Raw genomic sequence first — 18,315 nt, 5'->3', positions numbered from 1 at the left:
AAAATACATAATTTTATACAATAACACAATATGATACATATAATTTTCTCGTTACTACATAATATGTTGTTTTTGTTTCTTACTATACGTTACAAGGTGCAAATCTGGCCGGGCACTGTCGTGTATAACAATGAAACCACTGGAGTCTTCGTATAGTTGACAAAACAACCAGTTTTGCAGCATATCCAGGTATAAAACCTTGTGAACAGAAATGACGCCGAACAATTCTGTATCGGTGAGTCTCTTTCATGTTAGACCACGACGCTAACGAAATTCTTCCAATGTGGTATACAGCAAACCAGTGCTTAACAGTATTGGTTAAAAACAGTCGTGGTTGCAATTTTAGTTTTTTGTTTTTCAACTACGCGTTTCGCCTTATTTAGGCATCTTCAGGTTATCTTAATTTGGTATTTCTTAGAAGGATCCTTTAGTCAGTGTAGCCAAAGGGCATCGTCGAATATATCAGGCCCAGCATCGCCTTCGTTAAACTCAGTAAAAACTTTTCTACATGGACGCGAGTGACACCAAGATCTGCATAGCGCGTTCCTGTTCACAGGAGCGAGTAACAGAGTAAGATGGGGGCTCAGGTAGTAAGCATTAACGGGAACGCGTTATGCAGATCTTGGTGTAAAAATTGCAACCAAGACTGCTTTTAACCAACACGACGCTAGGATTTGGGTGACGCCCAAATTTTAACATTATGGCGGTTTACTTTACACGGTAGGTGATTCGTCAGAAAAGATAAGTCGTTCGGAAAATGTGTCCTCTGCCAAATCCTGGAGAAGTGAAATACAGAATTCGTACCGTCTATTATGGTCTCCAGAACGAAACTGCTGCAGTACCAGCAAATTGAAAGGCCTCATAATGCAGGCTTTGTTTCTGAACACACCACTTCCTTATTTGAGCGAGCTGAAACTCCTAGACTGCCCGACTTGTGAATTTGACGAGGGCTCAGCGTGAACGCATCTCGGACACCCTCAACATTTTCATAAGGCGTGCGTCGCCGACCACTGCTCTTCGCTTTGCATATACAAGAAGATTCAAAGAGCTCTGAACTCTAGGCGTCCCTCTATCTGTGCAGAGGCGCTTCTTGCTGGATCGACGGCGGAATGCAGGTTGCACTTGAACAATTGGTAGATTTAGCGCAAATTGCAACAAACAAAATGGTTTTTTATCGTCGTGTAGTCTCCATTTTGCTGCAATCAAAAACAGCGCAGCTGTGTTAAAACATTGAACCTTCTATACAGAGAAATGAGCAAATGTTTCTATCTTTTATAGTTTGTTTGCAATAAACAGTTGGAATATGATCCTTCTCTCTTGTCTCGTATACAGGGTGGTCCATTGATAGTGACCGGGCCAAATATCTCACAAAATAAGCATCTAACGAAAAAACTACAAAGAACGAAACTCGTCTAGCTTGAAGTGCGAAACCAGATGGCGCTATGGTTGGCCCGCTAGATGGCGCTGCCATAGGTCAAACGGATATCAACTGCGCTTTTTAAATAGGAACCCACATTTTTATTACATATTCGTGTAGCACGTAAGGAAATATGAATGTTGGACCACTTTCTTCGCTTTGTGATAGATGACGCTGTAATAGTCACAAACGTGTAAGTACGTGGTATCACGTAACATTCCGCCAGTGCGGACGGTATTTGCTTCGTGATACATTAACCGTGTTAAAATGGACCGTTTACCAACTGCGGAAAAGGTCAATATCGTGTTGATGTATGGCTAATGTGATCAAAATGCCCAACGGCAGCTCGGTATCCTGGGCGACATCATCCAAGTGTCCGGACCGTTCGCCGGACAGTTACGTTATTTAAGGAAACAGGAAGTGTTCAGCCACATGTGAAACGTCAACCACGACCTGCAACAAATGATGATGCCCAAGTAGGTGTTTTAGCTGCAGTCGCGGCTAATCCGCACATCAGTAGCAGACGAATTGCGAGAGAATCGGGAATCTCAAATACGTCGGTGTTGAGAATGCTATATCAACATCGATTGCACATGTACCATATTTCTATGTACCAGGAATTGCATGGCGACGACTATGAACGTCGTGCACAGTTCTGCCACTGGGCACAAGAGAAATTACGGGACGATGACAGATTTTTTGCACGCGTTCTGTTTAGCGACGAAGCGTCATTCACCAACAGCGGTAACGTAAACCGGCATAATATACACTATTGGGCATCGGAAAATCCACGATGGCTGCGACAAGTGGAACATCAGCGACCTTGGCGGGTTAATGTATGGTGTGGCATTATGGGAGGAAAGATAACTGGCCCCTATTTTATCGATGGCAATCTGAATGGGGCAATGTATGCTGATTTCCTACGTAATGTTCTATCCTTTTACTACAAGATGTTTCACTGCATTAGAGAATGGCGATGTACTTCCAACATGATGGATCTCCGGCACGTAGCTCGCGTGCGGTTGAAGCAGTATTGAATAGCATATTTCATGACAAGTGGATTGGTCGTCGAAGCACCATACCGTGGCCCGCACGTTCACCGGATCTGACGTCCGCGGATTTCTTTCTGTGGAGAAAGTTGAAGGATATTTGCTATCGTGATCCACCGACAACGCCTGACAACATGCGTCAGCGTATTGTCAATGCATGTGCAAATGGTTCAAATGGCTCTGAGCACTATGGGACTCAACGTCTTAGGTCATAAGTCCCCTAGAACTTAGAACCACTTAAACCTAACTACCCTAAGGACATCACACACACCCATGCCCGAGGCAGGATTCGAACCTGCGACCGTAGCAGCCTCGCGGTTCCGGACTGCAGCGCCAGAACCGCACGGCCACCGCGGCCGGCCAATGCATGTGCGAACATTACGGAAGGCGAACTACTCGCTGTTGAGAGGAATGTCGTTACACGTATTGCCAAATGCATTGAGGTTGACGGACATCATATCAAGCATTTATTGCATTATTGTGGTATTTACAGGTAATCACGCTGTACAGCATGCGTTCTCAGAAATGGTAAGTTCAGAAAGGTACATGCGTCACATTGGAACAATCGAAGTTAAATGTTCAAACGTACTTATGTTCTGTATTTTACTTTAAAAAAACCTACCTGTTACCAAATGTTCGTCTAAAATCGTGAGCCGTTTGTTTGTGAATATTACAGCGCCATCTATCACAAAGCGAAAAAAGTGGTCCAACTAAAATATTCGTATTTCTTTACGTATTACACGAATATTTAATAAAAAAAGGTAGTTGATACCTGTTTGACCTATGGCAGCGCCATCTAGCGGGACAACCATAGCTCCATCTGGTTTCCCCCTTCAAGTTAGACGAGTTTCGTTGTTTGAAGTTTTTTCGTTTGACGCCTATTTAGTGAGATATTTGGCCCGGTCACGATCAATGGACCACCCTGTATATCAATTTCACTTCCCCTACACCAACTAAATTTTGCTGTCTGCCGTTACAAAGAAGAGGTGTCGTATATCGTGTTAGGAGTTAGAAATCAATAGAAATATTTCGTCCATTCTGTAGATTAAGTTAATAACGACTCGCGGCAAAGCTTGGTTAACAGTCTCACGGGCACAAGAAAGGAGCTATGATAATGGGGGGGGGGGGGGAGGAGTGGCACCCTTCCCCCCCCCCTCCCCCCCCCCTCAACGCTTCTAGCCAAATGCTGCCAACTTAACGCTACGAAAGAGAGCGGACGGGAAACAAAATAATAAATCTACAGTTCAATTTCCTTCAGTTCCAAACCAAAGCTTAGTTACCGCTTCCACTGTACGAAAGCGAGTCTTGCCGTTTGCAAAGCAGGCGTATGCGAGAGTATTTTTTTTTTTTTTTTTTTTTTTACTGTCGTCCTAAACATCTGTTCAATTTGTCTGCCACTGATGTGCGGATTAGCCGCGACAGCAGCTAAAACACCTACTTGGGCATCATCATTTGTTGCAGGTCGTGGTTGACGTTTCACATGTGGCTGAGCCCTTCCTGTTTCCCTAAATAACGTAACTATCCGGCGAACGGTCCGGACACTTGGATGATGTCGTCCAGGATACCGAGCTGCCGTTGGGCATTTTGATCACAATAGCCATACATCAACACGATATCGACGTTTTCTGCAATTGGTAAACGGTCCATTTTACCACGGGTAATGTATCACGAAGCAAATACCGTCCGCACTGGCGGAATGTTACGTGATACCACGTACTTAGACGTTTGTGACTATCACGGCTCCATCTGTCACAAAGCGAAAAAAGTGGTCCAACTAAAACACTCATATTTCTTTACGTACTACACGAATATGTAATAATAAATGGAGGTTCCTATTTAAAAAATACGCAGTTGATATCCGTTTGACCTATGGCAGCGCCATCTAGCGGGTCGGCCATGGCGCCATCTGGTTTCCCCCATCAAGCTAGACGATTTTCGTTCTTTTTAGTTGTTTGACGCTTATTTCGTCCGGTCACTATCAATGGACCACCCTGCATGATACAGAATGTGAGCGAATACCTATTAACTTTGGCTTTTTTCCTTAGACAGTCCAACCAGCTGATGAAATTACTCTATAGTGTATTTTCTAAGAACCGTCAGGTGCATTTCCTCTGTTCTTTCGCCAGATATTTCCAGTTTAGTTTTTCCAGTGTATAGCTGGAGTGATGCTGCCCATACCTGAAATTGGATTCCGTTGGGAAATTTGTGCCGCATGGCGATACAAGTGTTGCAAACAAGAGAAACTCCAACATTGGTTCTATAAATTTGAAACCTTTTTTGTTACTGCATATCGATTTCAATCACAGAGTGACCATCTTCAGCGCTAAGATAAAATAAAAACACACCAAGGCAATCCTGAACGGCCAGTGCACAAACATATACGTCAAATTTCAATAGAGAACGCTAAGATTTACAAGGTAAAATACGTACCAACACTAAGTGCAGTGGAGTCATATAATCATGCACAAAATGTAACTTCACTGTATTCACAGTGAAGAACCTAACAATGAGCAGGTAAGATTCAAATTGAGCCAGCTGCTTACAGAAATCCGAGTTCCATGTTTGAGGTGGCCGTCATCGGCGTCCTGTTTATTGAATACATTTGCGACAGTCAAGAACTTTGTAGGCAAAGCCATGTTCATCTCGAAATATGCACTGCTGTATGACATAAACTGACTCACTTCGTGTCAGACAGAAATACGTTCCTGGACTCCAGTATATCTGTTCAGAACGTTGATATTACCTAAACACATGTATTGTGGGCTTTCTTCTTCTTTCGTTTCACCCTCTTTGGGGTACGCTGGATCAATCATTTCTTTGTGCGTTGTTCTTTTCTTAGGGCCCAGTATTTCTTCATTCTTTCTGATCTTCTTCTCCTCTCTTCTTCCGAGATGAAGGATTTGGACTTTTGTGTGGATTTGTCTTGGAACCTTATGTTTTCATCTTTAGTAATTAATTTAGCAGTTCGATCAATAAGTGAATTTTCTGAAATCTTTAATTCCACTAGGTCTTTCTCAGTTTCTTTAAACCAGTTGGGCTTCGTTTTTCGGTTACGGAAGAAGTCAAAGATTTGTTTAGTTAATCTGTTGGAATTCATTCTGAGAAGATGACCATAAAAATTTATTCTCCTTTTTCGCATAGAATCTGAAAGCTTTTCAATTTTCTTGTAGAGAGTTTCATTTTTGATGGATATAATCTTATTGTCTTGAAATTTTGGCCCAATGATTTTTCTTAAAATTTTTCTTTCCTTTACCTCAAGTTTCTCCATTTGGCCTTTGAAATTCATGTTAAGTGTTTCTGCTGCATACAGTGCTTCTGGCTTAATCACTGTCTTGTAATGTGTAATTTTGGACCCCCATGAAAGGGATTTTTTGTTGTATGTATTTTTTGTTAGTTGGAAGGCCAATTCAAGTTTATTTTTTCTGGATTCCATTGCTTTGCTTTCCCCAGCATTTCAAGTAATCCATTCTCCGAGATATTTGAATTCTTTTACTATTTCAATCTTCTGTTCTTGAACTTTGAGGTATTTACATGAGTGCTTGATGTTTGTCAATATGTTAGTTTTTTCAGAGGAGATGTGAAGACCAATTTTAGCTGCTTGTTTCTTTAGTTCAAGGATTTGCTCCCGTGTTTCTCCCATTGTTTCAGCAAACAGGGCCATATCATGTGCAAAAGCAATGCAATTTACTTTAAGGTTCTTCTTTTTGCAACCCAGTCTTATACCACTCTTAATATTTGTGTTCCATTCTCTGACTACTTTCTCAAGCGCACAATTGAACAGCAACGGTGAGAGCCCATCGCCCTGTCGCACTCCCGTTTTTATTTCAAAGGGTTCCGATAGTTCGCCCGTAAATTTAACTTTCGAAAATGTATTTGTAAGGGTCGCTTTTATAATATTAGTTGTTTTCTTATCCAAACCCATTTCTTCCAGGACTGATAACAGAGATTCTCTACCAATCGAATCATATGCTTTTTTGAAATCAATGAAGGAGATTACGTATGTCTTTGCCCTTGATTTTTGGTATGCTTTGTTACGTTATTTTTTATTTTTTTATTTATCAGGATCAGGTGAATTTTTCTTTTTTTAGAGCATGATTCTTTCTCTCAGGCATATGATCTCTTCTTGTCACTTTTACTTACGTGCTTAAGTAAATATGAAACGGGTTCTTGAAGGGCCTCTGTTATTCATGTACCAGCTTTACATTTTAAACGTGATGACTAAAATATAGTTGCCGTTAACTGAATTGAATGTAATTTTGTTAATTTCTATTTACTGATTGCAAAGCAAGGCTCGAGAGAATTTCGATTGCTGCCGTGGAGCGGCCAAGATAAAACTTACTGAAGTCATGGAATCTGTGTAATTTAAAAAATGAACTTTAACGTAAATTAATTATCTGTTGCAATTTAAAAAGGTTCTTACAACGAAATCTCTCGCATTTACAGTTACTGTTAACACTTTGAAAAATAAATTAATACTTCGGCGCGTAATGGCCGACCAGAGGCTGCATCGGAAGATGAGCTTACCGCAGCGCAAATTACTGACAAAAATGCTTATTAAAAATAATTAGCCACTGCGACCATTTGAGGTGACAACTATTACAAAGAAATTCATTTTGTGATAACAATAATTAGTTTATTTTAGCAGAATACCGAATAACTTACATAAAATATGTGTAGCTGCTCAATGGCTGCCTTCCGTATTGCGAAACAAAACAGTGTGTTTACCATAAAGTACGTCCTTCCTCCTCGGCCGTACAATAGCGTCCCTTTTCGATCCTTTTTTGTTTTCATAGACATTAAATAAAGATGCTACTTTTAAATTATCGCTGCATGTCAGTTGTTTCAAGAACATTAACTGTATCTTTTATACTAATTATATTTATAGAATACGTTGACTACGGTTTACACCCGATAAAAATGTCAATATTTATGTGGTGTACCGTCACAGCTTGCGTAATGTATCTTCATGTGCATACTAATTGATTTGAACGCTGTATTCAATGGTCGATTGATTGGGCAGTCCTACAGATGTCTGAATATGGAGTTACAAAATATACAGACATATAAATAGTAAACGTAAAGAGAGGTGACAGTAACACATTTTACTAATAAATATACACTCCTGGAAACTGAAATAAGAACACCGTGAATTCATTGTCCCAGGAAGGGGAAACTTTATTGACACATTCCTGGGGTCTGATACATCACATGATCACACTGACAGAACCACAGGCACATAGACACAGGCAACAGAGCATGCACAATGTCGGCACTAGTACAGTGTATATCCACCTTTCGCAGCAATGCAGGCTGCTATTCTCCCATGGAGACGATCGTAGAGATGCTGGATGTAGTCCTGTGGAACGGCTTGCCATGCCATTTCCACCTGGCGCCTCAGTTGGACCAGCGTTCGTGCTGGACGTGCAGACCGCGTGAGACGACGCTTCATCCAGTCCCAAACATGCTCAATGGGGGACAGATCCGGAGATCTTGCTGGCCAGGGTAGTTGACTTACACCTTCTAGAGCACGTTGGTTGGCACGGGATACATGCGGACGTGCACTGTCCTGTTGGAACAGCAAGTTTCCTTGCCGGTCTAGGAATGGTAGAACGATGGGTTCGATGACGGTTTGGATGTACCGTGCACTATTCAGTGTCCCCTCGACGATCACCAGTGGTGTACGGCCAGTGTAGGAGATCGCTCCCCACACCATACGACCATCATTGGCACCAAGGCAGAAGCGACTCTCATCGCTGAAGACGACACGTCTCCATTCGTCCCTCCATTCACGCCTGTCGCGACACCACTGGAGGCGGGCTGCACGATGTTGGGGCGTGAGCAGAAGACGGCCTAACGGTGTGCGGGACCGTAGCCCAGCGTCATGGAGACGGTTGCGAATGGTCCTCGCCGATACCCCAGGAGCAACAGTGTCCCTAATTTGCTGGGAAGTGGCGGTGCGGTCCCCTACGGCACTGCGTAGGATCCTACGGTCTTGGTGTGCATCCGTGCGTCGCTGCGGTCCGGTCCCAGGTCGACGGGCACGTGCACCTTCCGCCGACCACTGGCGACAACATCGATGTACTGTGGAGACCTCACGCCCCACGTGTTGAGCAATTCGGCGGTACGTCCACCCGGCTTCCCGCATGCCCACTATACGCCCTCGCTCAAAGTCCGTCAACTGCACATACGGTTCACGTCCACGCTGTCGCGGCATGCTACCAGTGTTAAAGACTGCGATGGAGCTCCGTATGCCGCGGCAAACTGGCTGACACTGACGGCGGCGGTGCACAAATGCTGCGCAGCTAGCGCCATTCGACGGCCAACACCGCGGTTCCTGGTGTGTCCGCTGTGCCGTGCGTGTGATCATTGCTTGTACAGCCCTCTCGCAGTGTCCGGAGCAAGTATGGTGGGTCTGACACACCGGTGTCAATGTGTTCTTTTTTCCATTTCCAGGAGTGTAGTAGTACAGCTAAGAAATACGAGTGGCTAAATGGATAACACAAAATTTATGTGGATGATTTTGTAACTTTCTGTTGTGTTAATTTAACTCCAGCTTTGAGTCTCTCTATTGAAACGCCATCATCTCCTGGGCAGGAATACAGGTATACACTGAAAAGCCAAAGAAACTGGTACACCTGCGTAATATCGTTTAGGACCCCCCGAACACGCAGAAGTGCCACAGCAAGAAGTGGCCTGGACTCGACTAATGTCTGAAGTGCTGGAGGGAACTGTCACCATGAATCCTGCAGGGTTGTTCATAAATCCGTAAGAGTACGAGGGGGTGGATATCTCTTCCGAACAGCACGTTGCAAGGCACCCCAGATATGCTCAATAATGTTCGTGTCTGGAGAGGTGTTTAAACTCAGAAGAGTGTTCCTGGAGCTACTCTGTAGCAATTCTGGACGTGTGCGGTGTCGCATTGTCCTGCTGGAATTGCCCAAGTCTGTCGGAATGGACGATGGACACGAATGGGTGCAGGTGATCAGACAGGATGCTTACGTACGTGTCACCTGTCAGAGTCGTATCTGGACGTATCAGGGGTCTCATATCACTCCAACTGCACACGACCCACACCTTTACAGAGCCTTCACAAGCTTGACCAGTCCCCTGCTGACATGTCGGGTCCATGGATTCGTGAGGTTGTCTCCATCCGCTCAATACAGTTTGAAACGAGACTCGTGGTTACGTTGCAACATGTTTCCAGTCATCAACAGTGCAATGTCGGTGTTGGCGGGCGCAGGTGAGGCGTAAAGCTTTGTGTCGAGCAGTCATCAGGGGTACGCGAGTTTGCCTTCGTCTTCGAAAGCCCATATCGATGATGTTTCTTTGAATCGTTCGCACGCTGACACTTGTTGATGGCCCAGCACTGAATTCTGCAGCAATTTGCGGAAGGCTTGCACTTCCATCGCGTTGAACGATTCTCTTAAGTCGTCGATGGCCCTGTTCTTGGAGGATCTTTTTCCGGCCGCACCGATGTCGGAGATTTGAAGTTTTACCGGATTCCTGATATTCACGGTACTATCGTGAAATAGTTGTTCGCAAAAATCCCCACTTTATCGCTACCTCGGAGATGCTGTATCCTATCACTCGGGAGTGAACTATAAAACCGACCACACCACGTTGAAATTCATTGAAATCTTGATAACCTGCAATTGTAGCAGCAGTAACAGATCTCATAACTGCGCCAGACATTTGTTGTTTTATATAGACATTGCCGACCGCAGCGCGGTATTCTGCCTGTTTACCTATCTCTGTATTTGAGTACGCATGCCCATATCAGTTTCTTTGGCGCTTCAGTGCATATTTTTAGGTATATTTGCTCGTTTCCCACTGACATGAGGTAGGGAATATTATAGAGTTGACTGTAGGAACTTCTCACTGATACAGTTTGCTGTGTGAGTAACTTAGAAGTAAATATCTTCGGCTTAGCAAAAAAATGGTTCAAATGGCTCTGAGGACTATGCGACTTAACTTCTGAGGTCATCAGTCGCCTAGAACTTAGAACTAATTAAACCTAACTAACCTAAGGACATCACACACATCCATGCCCGAGACAGGATTCGAACCTGCGACCGTAGCGGTCGCTCGGTTCCAGACTGTAGCGCCTAGAACCGCACGGCCACTCCGGCCGGCCCTTCGGCTTAGCGAAACAGCTTAAAACACCTAAGGAAGGCAAGGCTTCCGGTGCAGGTTGTACAACAGTCAGGTTCCTTTATGCTGATACAAAAGCTCCGTACTTAGCAATCATATACAACAGCTCACCCGTAGAAGGATGCGTAACCAGAGACTAGAAAGTTGCACAACTCACACCAATGCTCAAGAAAGGAAACAGGAGTAATCCGCTAGATTACAAACCCATGTCACTAACATCGATTTGCTGTAGGGTTTTGGAGCACATACTGTGCTCGAACGTTACGAATCACCTCGAAGGAAACGATTTATCGACTGGCCGTGCGGTTCTAGGCGCTGCAGTCTGGAACCGCGAGACCGCTACGGACGCAGGTTCGAATCCTGCCTCGGGCATGGGTGTGTGTGATGTCCTTAGGTTAGTTAGGTTTAACTAGTTCTATGTTCTAGGGGACTAATGACCTCAGAAGTTGAGTCCCATAGTGCTCAGAGCCATTTCGATTTATCGACAAATTGTCAACACGGATTCAGAAAGTATCCTTCTTCCGAAGCACAGGTAGCTCTTTATTCTCACGAAGTAATGGGTGGTACCGACAAGGAACTTCATATTGATTCCATATTTTTTGATTCCCAGAAAGCTTTTGACACCATTCATCACAAGCGACTTCTAATCAAACTGCGTGCCTATGGTGTATCATCTCAGTTGAGTATATTCGTGATTTCCTGCCAGAAAGGACACAGGTCGTAATAACTGACGGAAAGTTTACGAGTGAAATAGAAGTAATATCTAGAGCGTCCCCCAAGGAAGTGTTACAGGGCCCCTGCCGTTCCTGATCTACATAAACGATTGGGAGACAATCTGAGCAGCTCTCTGAGATTGTTTCCAGATGGTGCTGACATTTACCGTCTTGTAGTCACCAGATGATGAAAACCAATTGCAAAATGTTTTAGACAAGGTATCTGTAGGATGCTAAAAGTGGCAATTAACTCTGTGTAACGAAATGTCTGAGGTCATCCTCGTTAGTGTTGAAAGTAAGCTGCTAAATTTCGACTACACGATAAATCACAGGTATCGAGAGGCTCTGACTAAATGCTTACAAGGGAACCTCCCCATCGCACCCCCCTCAGATTTAGTTACAAGTTGGCACAGTGGATAGGCCTCGAAAAACTGAACACAGATCAATCAAGAAAACAGGAAGAAGTTGTGTGGAACTATGAAAAAATAAACAAAATATACAAACTGAGTAGTCCATGAGCAGGATAGGCAACATCAAGGAGAGTCTGAGCTCGGGAGTGCCCTGGTCCCGTGGTTAGCGTGAGCAGCTGTGGAACGAGAGGTCCGAGGTTCAAGTCTTCCCTTGTATGAAAAGTTTTTCTTTCTTTATTTTCGCAAAGTTATGATCTGTCCGTTCGTTCATTGAAGTCTTTGTTCACTGTAATAAGTTTAGTGTCTGTGTTTTGCGACCGCACCGCAAAACCGTGCGATTAGTAGACGAAAGGACGTGCCTCTCCAATGCGAACCGAAAACATTTGATCGCAAGGTCATAGGTCAACCGATTCCTCCACAGGAAAACACGTCCGATATATTCTATAAGACACTGGTGACGGCATGACAGGAATATGTTGTCGACCCACCTAACTTGCACACTAGGCGAATGGGTAAAAAGATTCTTCTACCTTGCACGATTTAGGTTTTCTTGTGGATGTGATAATCACTCCCAAAAAAGTGATGAAAACACAAGAGTTTGTCACATAAACTGCAATAAATGAATGCAACCGTTTCACAGTCGCCCACTTTTCCCTGTGCTCTGTCAAAACATATGTTTTTTACGTTTTCAAATGTTTCCGTGTGTAGACCGTAAAACTGTGCATATGTCCAAGCAAATCTGAACACGCCCTGGAATTTTGGAGAGCGAAGTTAATTATGTGTGAGAGCCTGAACTTTGATAATTATCTGAAAATAAAAAATGAAACTTTTCTCTCGAGAGAAGATTCGAACCGAGGACCTCTCGTTTCGCAGCTGCTCACGCTAACCACGGGATCACGGCGCTCGTAAGCTGGAACTCTCCTAAATGTTGCATACATTGCGCATGGACTACTCAGTTTGTATATTTTGTTTATTTTTTCATAGTTCCACACAACTTCTTCCTGTTTTCTCAATTGATCTGTGTTCAGTTTATCAAGGCCTATCCACTGTGCCAACTTATAACTAAATCTGTGGGGGGTGCGATGGGGAGGTTCCCTTGTTAGAGGTTACAATTATGAATAGCTTGAACTGGAACTATCACATAGATAATTTTGTGGGGAAAGCTCGAAGACTGCGATTCACTGGCAGAACACTTAAATAATGCAGCGGGTGTAGTAAAGAGAATGGTTACCCTTGACCGCCCTCATCCGAAGTATTGCTGTGCGGTGTGTCCGCCTGTTTAGCTCAGTGGCAACGTGCTTGCCTGCCATGCAGCGATCCCGAGGTCGCTTCTCGGTCAGGTTGGAGATTTTCTCCTCTCGTGGACTGGGTCTTGTGTTGTCCTCACAATCACTTCATCCTCATCAACGTCGCGCGAGTCGCCCAATGTGGCGTACTAAATAGGATTCGCACTGTGCGGCCGAACTTCCCTCCCGGCGAGCAATGTCATACGATCATTTCATTTGTGTTGTGATATCGAAAATGTTCAAAGAAGGGCTGCTCGTTTTGTGTTATCGCGACATGAGGGATAGAGTCCCACGGATGCGATACACAAATTCTGGCGGCAGTCATTAAAACAAAGGCGTTTTTCGCTGCGGCAAGATCTTCTCATGAAATTTTAATCACCGACTTTCTTCTCAGAGTATGAAAATATTTTGTTGGCGCACACATATATAGGGACAAATAATCATAGTAAAGGAAGAGGAATCGGAACTTGCACGGAAAGATGTAGCTAATCGATTTTACCACTCGCTGTTCGAGAATGGAACAGTAGAGAGCTAGCGTAAAGGTCTTGGCGGGCACGTAAGTGTGAATTGCAGAGTAATCATGTAGATATACACTACTGGCCATTAAAATTGCTACACCAAGAGGAAATGCACGTGATAAACAGGTATTCATTGGATAAATATATTATACTAGAACTGAAACGTGATTACATTTTCACGCAATTTGGGTGCATACGTCCTGAGAAATCAGTACGCAGAACAACCACCTCTGGCCGTAATAACGGCCTCGATACGCCTGGGCATTGATTCAAACAGAGCTCGGATGGCGTGTACAGGTACAGTTGCCCATACAGCTTCAACACGATACCACAGTTCATCAAGAGTAGAGACTGGCGTATTGTGACGAGCCAGTTGCTCGGCCACCATTGACCATCTGCAGAATGTGCTGGCCAGGGCAGCAGTCGAAGATTTTCTGTATCCAGAAACTACTGTACAGGACCTGCAACATGCGGTCGTGCACTATCCTGCTGAAATGTAGGGTTTTGCAGGGATCGAATGAAGGGTAGAGCCACGGGTCGTAACACATCTGAAATGTAAAGTCCACTGTTCAAAGTGCCGTCAGTGCGAACAAGGGGTGACCGAGATGTGTAACCGATGGCACCCCATACCATCACGCCGGGTGATACGCCAGTATGGCGATGGCGGATGCACGCTTCCAATGTGTGTTCACCGCTATGTCGCCAAAAACGGATGCGACCATCGTGGTGCTGTAAACAGAACCTGGATTCATCCGAAAAAATGACGTTTTGCGATTCGTGCACCCAGGTTAATCGTCGAGTACACCATCGCAGGCGCTCCTGTCTGTGATGCAGCGTCAAGGGTAACCGCAGTCACGGTCGCCGAGCTGATAGTCCCTGCTGCTGCAAATGTTGTCGAAGTGTCCGTGAGGATGGTTGTTGTCTGTTGTCTTGCAAACGTCCCCATCTGGTGACTCAGGGATCGAGACGTGGCTGCACGATCCGTTACAGCCATGCGGATAAGATGCCAGTCATCTCGACTGGGATCCAGCACGGCGTTCCGTATTACCCTCCTGAACCCACCGATTCCATATTCTGCTAACAGTCATTGGATCTCGACCAACGCGAGCAGCAATGTCGCGATACGATAAACCGCAAACGCGATAGGCTACAATCCGAACTTTATCAAAGCCGGAAACGTGATGGTACGTATTTCTCCTCCTTACGCGAGGCATCACAACAACGTTTCACCAGGCAACGCCAGTCAACTGCTGTTTGTGTATGAGAAATCAGTTGGACACTTTCCTCATGTCAGCACGTTGTAGGAGTCGCCACCGGCGCCAGCCTTGTGTGAATGCTCTGAAAAGCTAATCATCTGCATATCACAGCATCTTTTCCCTGTCGGTTAAATTTCGCGTCTGTAGCACGTCATCTTCGTGTTGTAGCAATTTTAATGGCCAGTAGTGTAGATGGATGTCCCCCCATAGTTGATGAGACCCGTACCACATTTTGTGCATGCTGACTGTGTTTGACGTTCCCTCGTCGTTTTGCAGCAGAGCTACGACCGCGGCTGGTCCTCTGGACGGTCGTTCTTCAGCGTGAGCACCGATGAAGGTGGCGACCAGGAGGCGGCGCCGAGCCGGGCCGACAGGGGCGCCGCCAGCGTCCGATCCCAGGGCTCGTCCTCCAAGCAGCGCTGGAGCAGCCTCTTCGGGAACTCCAAGGTAGGTTCCAGATAAGCTGATAGTTCCAGTCTAGGGTTGTGGTGCGGTGCAAATTTCGAAAGTCGTATGATGGGAACTCGACGGTGGGTTTGTAGTGTGATGGGGACTCTGAGAAAGGCTTGTAGTGTACTGGGGAATCCAAGGGAGGTTTGTGGTGTCCTGGGAACTCCAAGGGAGGTTTGTGGTGTCCTGGGGGCTTAACGTAACGTTGTGGAAAGCCCATATTGGTCTCTTCATATAACCAGGTAGCCTGGTCTTTCTCCAAAAGTCTGATGCCATATGACCAGTCTCATACAGCCTAAACACCAACGTGAATAATCGTGTTCTTGCCACTTCCCCCAATGGTTTTAGAAATTCTAATCGAATGTTTTCTATTCCTTCTGCATTAATTGATCTTAAGGGGGTAGTCTGTCAGGTTCCAGATATGCTGATAGCTCCAGTGTAGGGTTGTGGCGCGATGGAAATTCCAAAGTCGTATGACGGAAACTCGACGGTACGATCGTAGTGTGATGAGGACTCCAAGAAAGGCTTGTAGTATACTCGGGACTGCAAGGGAGGTTTTTAGTGTCCTGGGAAGTCCATGGGAGGTTCGTGGTGTCCTGGGGGCTTAACATAACCTTGTGGATTGCTGGAAAGTCCATATTGGTCTCTTCATATACTGGGGATTCTAACAAGGGAACCTCCCCATCGCACCCCCCTCAGATTTAGTTGGCACAGTGGATAGGCCTTGAAAAACTGAACACAGATCAATCGAGAAAACAGGAAGAAGTTGTGTGGAACTATGAAAAAAATAAGCAAAATATACAAACTGAGTAGTCCATGCGCAAGATAGGTAACATCAAGGATTGTCTGAGCTCAGGAGCGCCGTGGTCCCGTGGTTAGCGTGAGCAGCGGGGAACGAGAGGTCCTTGGTTCAAGTTTTCCCTCGAGTGAAAAGTTTAATTTTTTTATTTTCAGACAATTATTATCTGTCCGTACGTCCGTCCGATGCGATCACTTTTTTGGGAGTGATTATGACATCCACAAGAAAACCTAAATCGGGCAAGGTAGAAGAATCTTTTTACCCATCGCCAACTGTACAAGTTAGGTGGGTCGACAACATATTCCTGTCATGTGACGCACATGCCGCCACCTGTGTCGTATAGAATACATTAAACGTCTTTTCCTGTGGAGGAATCGGTTGACCTATGACCTTGCGATCAAATGTTTTGGGTTCCCATTGGAGAGGCACGTCCTTTCGTCAACTAATCGCACGGTTTTGCGGCGCGGTCGCAAAACACAGACACTGAACTTATTACAGCGAACAGAGACGCCAATGAACGAACTGACAGATCATAACTTTGCGAAAATAAAGAAAATAAACTTTTCACTCTAGGGAAGACTTGAACCAAGAACCTCTCGTTCCCTAGCTGCCCACGCTAACCACGGGACCACGGCGCTCCTGAGCTCACACTATCCTTGATGTTGCCTATCTTGCGCATAGACTACTCAGTAGAGCGAAAATTTCATTCGACTGTCTATACTTTTCCAAATAAATTTATACAACTTTTCAGCATGACCAGCATTCAGGATTCACATTCATAGCAGTGGGAGTTCAAAAACATAACAAAATAAATATTTTTACATGTGTAATTTCATCATTTTTTCACTTACTATTTATTGGCTGCATTTGTTGCTATAGGTACACTTTTCTTCATAAACTCCGTGCGAACAGGCCTTGGAAGGCCCAACCGGCCCGACCGGCCGCCACGTCATCCTTAGCCCACAGGCGTCACTTGATGAGGATATGGAGGGGCATGTGGTCAGCACACCGTTCTCCCGGCCGTATCTCAGTTCATGAGACCGGAGCCGCTACGTCTCAACCTAGTAGCTCCTCAGTTTGCCTCACAAGGGCTGAGTGCACCCCGCTTGCCAACAGCGCTCGGCAGAACAGATGGTCACCCATCCAACTGCTAGCCCAGCCCAATAGAGCTTAAGTGAGGTGATTTAACGGGAACCAATGTTACCACTACGGCAAGGCCGTTGGCACATATCTTCATGAGTGAGAGAGATTCTTCGATGAATTTTGCACAGCATACAAACCGTACTTACAAGTGTATGAAACTGTAGAATTAATTTACTTTATGAAAAAACTGAATGAGCTCTTACATTTTAAACTTCATGTTTAGAAAAAAATCAAATTTCATAGTTAATTATCTCAGTTTTTACCAGTTTTTAATGGATTTGTAAAATTCTAGAGTTTAATACACGTGCAAGTATGGTTTGTATGCTGTACGAAATTCATCGAAGAACCTCTCTTACTTATGAAGAAAGTGTACCTATAGCAATAAATGCAGCCAATAGTAAATAAAAAAATGATGAAATTGCACATGTAAAAAAAGAATTTGTTATGTTTTTGAACTTCCGCTGCTACGAGTGTGAATCCTGAATCCCTCCTAGTCATGCTGACAACGTTTTATGAATTTACTTGTAAAAGTATAGATAGTGTAAATTAAAATGTCCTGTGGTGCCTCTCCTGCTCCAAGTCGGCTCGTTTGACGTTCTATCCTCCTTAAGATATCCACAGCTCTTTTAAATTCCACTGTATTACTAAATCCTCTATCTTTTTCCTGTTGACTCCTGTTTCTTCTTCTACCACGTCATCAGACAAGTTCTCCACCTTGTAGAGGCCTTCAGTGTACTTGACGATCTATCTGCTCTGTCATATGTGTTTAGCAGAGGAATACCCATTGCACCCTCATTGTTTCCACCCCCCCCCCTCACCCCGCCCCCTCCGCCCCCGTTTAATTTCACCGACGGTTGATTTGACTTTGCTATATGCTGAGTCAGTACTTCTGACGCTCATTTCTGTTTCGATTTCTCCTCATATTTTCTGCACTCATTTCGCCTTTGCTTCCCTGTACTTCCTTAGGCGTTTATATTTCTCTTTTCCTGCCATTTCCCGGAACATTTTTATACTTCCTTCATCCGTTGATGAGTTGATTTCCTTTGTTGCCCAAGATTTCTTGGCAGTTACCTTTCTAATACCTATGTTTATCTTTCCAACACCTGTGATTGCTGTTTTCAGA

General features: G+C 44.6%; 1 protein-coding gene across 1 annotated transcript in view; it reads left to right on the top strand.

Moving 5' to 3' along the window:
* Window positions 1-211: 211 nt before the first annotated feature.
* The window catches only part of LOC124553354 (pleckstrin homology domain-containing family G member 5-like), a 181,818-nt gene continuing 163,714 nt past the window's right edge, over window positions 212-18,315 (top strand). Inside the window, exons 1-2 of the mRNA XM_047127228.1 lie at window positions 212-235; window positions 15,077-15,247. Of these exons, the coding sequence (XP_046983184.1) occupies window positions 212-235; window positions 15,077-15,247 (195 nt within the window). The remainder of the gene's footprint in view (window positions 236-15,076; window positions 15,248-18,315) is intronic.

The sequence above is a fragment of the Schistocerca americana genome, chromosome 11, assembly GCF_021461395.2.
Source record: "Schistocerca americana isolate TAMUIC-IGC-003095 chromosome 11, iqSchAmer2.1, whole genome shotgun sequence".
NCBI classification, from domain to species: domain Eukaryota; kingdom Metazoa; phylum Arthropoda; class Insecta; order Orthoptera; family Acrididae; genus Schistocerca; species Schistocerca americana.
The sequence above is the reverse complement of the archived record's forward strand: the minus strand, read 5'-3'. Positions and strand labels throughout refer to the sequence as shown.